At 36.8% G+C, this 6,689-nt stretch overlaps 2 protein-coding genes across 4 annotated transcripts in view; one reads left to right on the top strand and one right to left on the bottom strand.

The window, feature by feature from the left end:
* Nucleotides 1–1,172, top strand: part of LOC111402336 (heat stress transcription factor B-2a-like) — a 1,748-nt gene extending 576 nt beyond the window's left edge. Inside the window, exon 2 of one of the 2 annotated variants that reach the window (XM_023030566.1) lies at nt 691–1,172. In XM_023030566.1, coding sequence (XP_022886334.1) covers nt 691–996 — 306 coding nt within the window. In that variant the 3' untranslated portion in view covers nt 997–1,172. Of the gene's footprint in view, nt 1–681 lie in introns of both variants that reach the window. The other variant, XM_023030565.1, reaches the window with a different exon arrangement.
* Nucleotides 1,173–2,997: 1,825 nt separating this feature from the next.
* The window catches only part of LOC111402335 (monothiol glutaredoxin-S17-like), a 5,563-nt gene continuing 1,871 nt past the window's right edge, over nt 2,998–6,689 (bottom strand). The window contains exons 2-4 of one of the 2 annotated variants that reach the window (XM_023030563.1): nt 5,637–5,711; nt 5,416–5,445; nt 2,998–4,531 (exon numbers count right to left, since the gene is read on the bottom strand). In XM_023030563.1, coding sequence (XP_022886331.1) covers nt 3,299–4,531; nt 5,416–5,445; nt 5,637–5,711 — 1,338 coding nt within the window. In that variant the 3' untranslated portion in view covers nt 2,998–3,298. The remainder of the gene's footprint in view (nt 4,532–5,415; nt 5,446–5,636; nt 5,712–6,689) is intronic. The other variant, XM_023030564.1, reaches the window with a different exon arrangement.

Genomic DNA, 6,689 nt, shown 5'->3' with positions numbered 1-6,689 from the left:
TTTTTTGAGAATTTTGTTGAAAATAAAGAAATTGTTGTTACGGGTATTGTACTCGATTCTGTTAGGGGAAATTAACGAGCACGTTACTAAATCATGAAAGAAAACAGAAGCTAAAATTTGTTGAGTAAACTTGGATCGAACCCCTAGTTACCCTTTCTAGCACACATATTTCTTGTACGATCAAGACAATGGGTTGAATCCGATGAAACATTTCATATAAGTACATCTACGTCTCGTTCTTCATAAATTTAATAGACTTTGCTCCTCGAATAATTCAAATCACTTCGAATTCTATTGTAATCCAAGATTTTCCTCTTTTTATTTATTTATTTATTTATTGTTAATTTTAATTTTAATTTTTGTTATTACGATGGACGACATCATGATGAATACTTTTACCAGAGACCAAATTTTATCATGAACTCATCAAATTCAAAGCATTTAATGGAAATAAAAACTGAAATTCAACAAATCATAAGAGTCAAAATTATGTAGCTGCAGCCTTGGAAACTAGATGAGTCTGACTTAATTGCCCATTAATATATGACTAAGAAAGGCAAGAAGGCTTAGTTCTTGAATTCATTAACTAATTACATCATAAATCAAAGACCAAGTCTTCGCAGGAATTGTTACTGAATTAAAATTCGTTAGTTTAATGTTCTAACAGAATGTCTGAAATAGGGATTCAAGAAAACGGCTTCAAAACGATGGGAATTTCAGCACGTGAAGTTCCAGAGAGGGTACAGACATCTGCTCGCGGAAATCACGAGAAAAAAATGCGAGTCGAGTGCATTTCCAGCATACCTAAAAGCATCTGAGGAACACAAATGTAGAGCCATGGAAGAAGAAAATACTCGAGCATTAATGATGCTGATGGAGGAGAATAAGAACCTAAGAAGGGAGAAAACGGAGCTGCAAATGCAAATAGCTCATTTCAAGACAATTGAAATGAAATTATGGGAATGCTACCAAAATAAAGTTAGGAGGCTTTGTTAGATTTTGAATTGCACTATCGGTAACGTGTTCAATTACGATACCAACAAATAGTATTATACAATCTACCTTACTAAGTAAGTTATGAGAAACGGAAAAAATCTTGTACGAGTAAACATTAAGCTACTCGAAAGTAATTTATCGGCTTTTTGAATAATTGAACATAGACATTTTCTTCATCTTTTGCTCAACACTACTTCGATCGAAATTCATACCGAAACAATATTTAACCTGTAAAAGTCTAGTCAATTGTTGTGCCTCATTTTCCACGTTGGCTATCTGTGTTCAATATTTGTTTCATTGTTTAATTCTGTTCTTAGCTTTTGGAAGCTGGGCATTAAACCAAATCTGTCAAAAGATGATGTCAGTGCACAAATTCTCTTGACTAGTTTGACTTTTGATTGGTAGGGATATTTTTAGAATAAATTTTATGAAATATTTTTTTTTTGAAAACAATTGTGATTAAAAAGTGAGAAATGTGACGAGTGCACGTGCAAAATTATTTTATTCTAAGATCTTGTGGTAAAAAATGAGTTTATAGAAAAAATGAATTTTAAAAAATGAAAATCAAACATGGATTTAATCTACTTAAATCTCAATTCGATTAGTCGATGGGCTTCTGTAGACTAAGGCAGTCGACACTTGATTCGGTGGCACTACTAAGGAACCTTTTGACACGATTTTCAAAAAGTCAAAAATTATTTTTGAGATAAGGAAACGAAAAGTAAAATTTCAATGAGTTTGACAGGTGGCTGCTACCAAGCTTCGTGGGGCCTTGACACGTTGGGCTGACAAGTGCCCGAGTGACCGATTCAAGTTTACTCCAAACAATACAATCTAAAATTTTGACAAGTCAAAAGGAAAGGGATATGTATGATGCTGTGGTTCAGTTATTCAAATTGACTGACTAATTGAACTTCCAGTTTGAGTCGTGGAAGCTTTATTCATGCTCATGCACGCATATTCGAGTTAATTGTTCCAATAGTCATTAAATTTCTATTCATTTATTTAATTGGTCATCGAAATTTAAAATGTCGAGTTTTAATCACTGAACTTACCTTAATGTCTTCGATTGCTTACTGAACTTAAGTCTATTTTTTAGATTGCTTACTTAAGTTTAAAATATCAAGTTTTAACCACTGAATTTTGAAAAATGCAGTACATTACTCATTAACATAATCGTTGAACTGTAAAAAATATATAGTTTACAGTGAGTAACGTACAACATTTTTCAAAATCCAGTAAGTAATATACAATATTTTTCAAAGTTCAATAGCCAAAACTCGACATTTTAAATTTCAGTAACCGATCAAAGACATTGACATAAGTTTAGTGACTATTGAAACAATTAACTCCGCATATTCAAAGTAATTTGTGTTAAAATTAGTTGATAGGAAATAAAAATGTGCTGGGCCAGCTACATATGAGCTGCCCAAAATGGCCCATATTTTTCAGCGAGGCAGGCTTGGCCAACCGTCTGCAGAAAGACGATGGTGGGCCCCACAAAAACACATTTATCATGCTCCTTGAAGATTAGGGATGGCAACTAGCCGAGCCAAAAATCAAGGCTCGGGCTTGGCTCGAGCTTCTTGAGGACGGGTTTTTTTTGGCCCGAGCCGAGCTGAGCAAAAGCTCGGCCAAAAAATCAAAGCTCGGGCCTTATTGAGCCAAAACGGGCCGGACCGGCTCTTTTTTTCCCCCTTTTTTTTTTCCTTCCCTTAAAAAGCAGTTGATAGCGGCCTTTATTTGAGGCAGCTAGTTGCCTTTGTAAAGGTTTGCGAGTCGGCTCGTGAGCCAAACAGGCCGGCTCGGGCTCGGCCTGACACTCCAAGATGGGGCTCGGCCCCAGCCTAGGCTCGGTTTACTCGAGCCTCGAGCCGAGCGGCCCGAACCCTCGAGTCTTTTTGCCATCCCTAAAGATATTTAAGGAAAACCTGTTTTTAACCAAAAAAGTATACTCGATCTATCCAAAATATAACTCCGGGCGCAATCTTGGCCACTTGCTCTCCAAAAACTGTTTCAAATTCACTGAGGCATTGAACAAAGGTATAAATAGTTCATCAGCCCAAGAGAATCGCCATAACTAATATCAGTGACCATTACAGTTACCAACTGTAGAAACACTTTGCAACATGTCACAAAAATATATAGAGGAAAGAAAGGGGGAAAAATAAATTGTTCATAAAGAAATCAAACAGGCTGTCTTGAGAATTTTAATAAGCTATTGCAAAGACAAGGGCCGGCGAACGGAATGATAAGCGAAGCATTAATGAAGCCAAAATCCATTCCATTCGGATGTGTATCTCTACTCAGATAAGGTAACCTTGAGCTCACCATTGTTGTGCAGTTCCATCACAATATCACAACCTCCTACCAACTCTCCTTTGTAATATAACTGTGGAAAGGTTGGCCAGTTTGAGTACTTCTTTAATCCTTGCCTTACTACCTCGTCGGTTAGAATATCGAAAGAACCAAACTCGACTCCCTCCTCCTTCAGGGCATTTACTACTTTGGAGCTGAAACCACATCTCGAAGCATCCGGTGTACCCTTCATGAAAAGCATTACGGCTGATAAATTTACCAACTGTTTAACGCGATCTTCTAGGGTTTCACCTAACAGGATCCCTTTATCGGATAGAACCTTCTTAAGTTCTCCACTCTTTTGCATTTCCAACACGATGTCTGATCCTCCAATGAGTTCACCCTTTATGTATAGCTGAGGATAACTCGACCAGTTTGAATAAACTTTGAGGCCTTGACGAACCTCATCGTCACTAAGAATGTCAAAACTCCCAAACTTGACTTTCTCCTGTCTAAGAATGTCGACAACCTTGCGGCTAAAACCACATCGAGGTTCGTCGGGTTTTCCTTTCATAAACAGCATGACTTCACTAGAATTTATCAGACCTTGCAGTCGAGAAGTCAGAGCTGCAGTCAAGCCTGAAGGACCCGTAATGCCTCCCCGTCCACCATCAGGACTGGTGGCTTTTATCTCACTGGGATTGGATATTTCAATTCCGTGACCTTTGAAAACATCTCTTAGCTCCCCACTTTCGTGCATAGCAATTGCAATGTCACAGCCACCAAGCAGTTCACCCTTACAGTATAGTTGAGGAAACGTTGGCCGGTTGGAAAATTTCTTCAATCCTTCACGAACCTCATTGTCCGTCAATATATCAAAACTTCCAAATTTAACCTTCTCTTTCTTCAATAAGTCAACTACTTTTTGACTGAAACCACATTTGGGAGACTCAGGGCTTCCTTTCATGAAAAGCATGATACCATGAGAATTAACGAGCTGCTCAAGTCTCTTTTTGAGTCCGTCACCTACAGCTGAAGGTGATAGGGTCCGTTCCTGAGGAGAACCATTTTCTTTAGCAAACTCCTTAACTGTTTCAAGAATAGTAGGACCTGCGGCCATCCCGAGGCTAGCAGGAGCAGCGGGTTCAGCTCGACTGATTGACCCAGCAACTTTGGCAACCTTGTTGGCCAAACTAGATGGGTCAGCACCTTCCAATGTATCAACTGCCTTGCCATCCTAATAGAATCAAAGTTACAAAATAGATGAACAACAGAAATCTATTTATCTATATCCCTCTATCATAGGTTATAGAGAGAAGATATACAAATGTATGAATGTACGTAAATATATTTGTATGTATGTGCCACAACCGAGCTCAAAGATAATTAACTCAAGAGAATCCAGTTGAGGCTCAAAGGGATGCTACCTAGCAGCATACTTAAGTTACCAACCATGAAATAAAAAAGAGATATATGGCAACCGCAACCACTCAAAGGGGAGAGAAGGGAAAAAAAATAGAAACTACACCTGCACATAAAAAGAGGCAACAGATAGTGTAAAACAATGCTATGCACCCATTTAATCCGAAGTAATAATAGGAATGATACCAACTGAAGATACTGGTGCTAAACTGCAGTCATCTAACATATGCAAACCTTTTAATGAAGGGGAATCAGGATTGAGGGTGTCTGAAGGAATGAATCAAGTTGCATCGATGAAGCCTTTTGGGCAATTTGTAGCAAAGATATGGTATCAATTGAATGAGTGCATAACATTTTACTCAAGAATCACAACGTTTACCTTGTGTTTGATCTTGGTCTTTAGGAAAAGAATCAAAAGATAATGCAGCTTAAAGATAAATCCCTGAAATTTATTAGTGTACAGATTCAATACTGTGGCATGCTGATTGGCACCTTTTAAGGACTTCAAGGTTGCATTTCTCAGCAAATATCTCAAGGAAATTCAATAGTCACTAAAATTTTGTTCAATCATGGAGAACGGCAGTGCTTGAGATGGATATCAAGGTGATCATATATCCAAGAATGAATCTGATTGTCAAATGATTGAATAACTAGAAGCATTCTGATTGTCAAATGATTGAATAACTAGAAGCAACTTACGATATTTGGTCGACATTCATAAAAAAGTATCTGCAAATTATGAGATCAATACAATGTGTTTAGCAGAAAGACAGGTATTTACCTACATATTCCATTACTCTTGTAATAGACTAATAGTTAGAGAGGATGAAAACAAGTCTATAACTATCTTATATAACTGGAGAATTCTTTCAGAAGACAAGGCAAATGATTATAACATCTCTATATATGTAGTGTAGTACCTTAAACAACATGAAATAAGGCACAGCAGAGACAGAATATGCCTCAGAAATTTCTGGTTGTTCTTCAGCTTCAACCTACAACATCACAAGAGATGTTAGTGATGCAGCACATAACTTTTGAAAGTTCTCTGACATGCAGTTTCATTGCATGTATTGTTATAATCACACTGCATACAGGGTTACAGTACATTATCGAGTTTAAATCGCTCAAAGAAAGGAGAGAAATGGGGCAAAAAGAAAAAGAAATAGAAAATTAAGAAGCAAAAATAGAAAATGGAAATAAAGATGGCCAAGACTGGAGACTCATATTCTGAATTCATCAAATATTAATAAGCTGTTATTGTTGATTAGGGATTGGTAGAACCCAGATCAGCTATGTATTTCCCAAAGTTTGACCATTTGAGCTAATCTCTAGGCTCTCATCCATCCTCAAAAATGAAACTGGGAGAGTATGAGAAATAACCATTTATAATAGGCCTGAGTAGTTTAGGCAAGCATTGTCAGCCTAGCAAATAATAACATTTTTGTTTCACAATATGCATATACTCAGAAGGCCAAGAACCCTTAACCTATAATAGGAAGGTAAGAAAGTAAACGAATTTTCTAGAAACGCATAAGAAAAGTAGAATCTTAATATTTTTTAATCCCCTTAGTTTTCTTGTTCCTTGTCCTTTGATTTCCTCTCCTTCTCCAAACCGGATTTAAAATTGAAATTCAGTGTCGCATAGATTGATTATCATATATTCAAACCATGTTAAGGTAATAATCAAATGAACTGGTCCACAATCAATTTAGAATAAATAGGAAGGCCTTTTCGTTTTCTTTCTTCCTACTTAAGATTTAAACAATATGCAACCACTATCACTTACTTTTGGTAGGCACTCAATAGCCAGCAAATAATCCTTAATTGAAAAAAGAAAAAAAAAATCCTCTAGCCAAATATAAAATTAACAATACATCTCACAGCAACTTTATTGCCTAATAATGTTTGAATTCCTCATCTTGAATTATAAAAAAAAAAAAAAAAAAAAAAAGGGGGGGGGGGGGGGGGGG

The sequence above is a fragment of the Olea europaea genome, chromosome 10, assembly GCF_002742605.1.
Source record: "Olea europaea var. sylvestris chromosome 10, O_europaea_v1, whole genome shotgun sequence".
Classification (NCBI taxonomy): domain Eukaryota; kingdom Viridiplantae; phylum Streptophyta; class Magnoliopsida; order Lamiales; family Oleaceae; genus Olea; species Olea europaea.
Note: the sequence above shows the minus strand (reverse complement) of the source record. Positions and strands in the feature narration are given on the sequence as shown.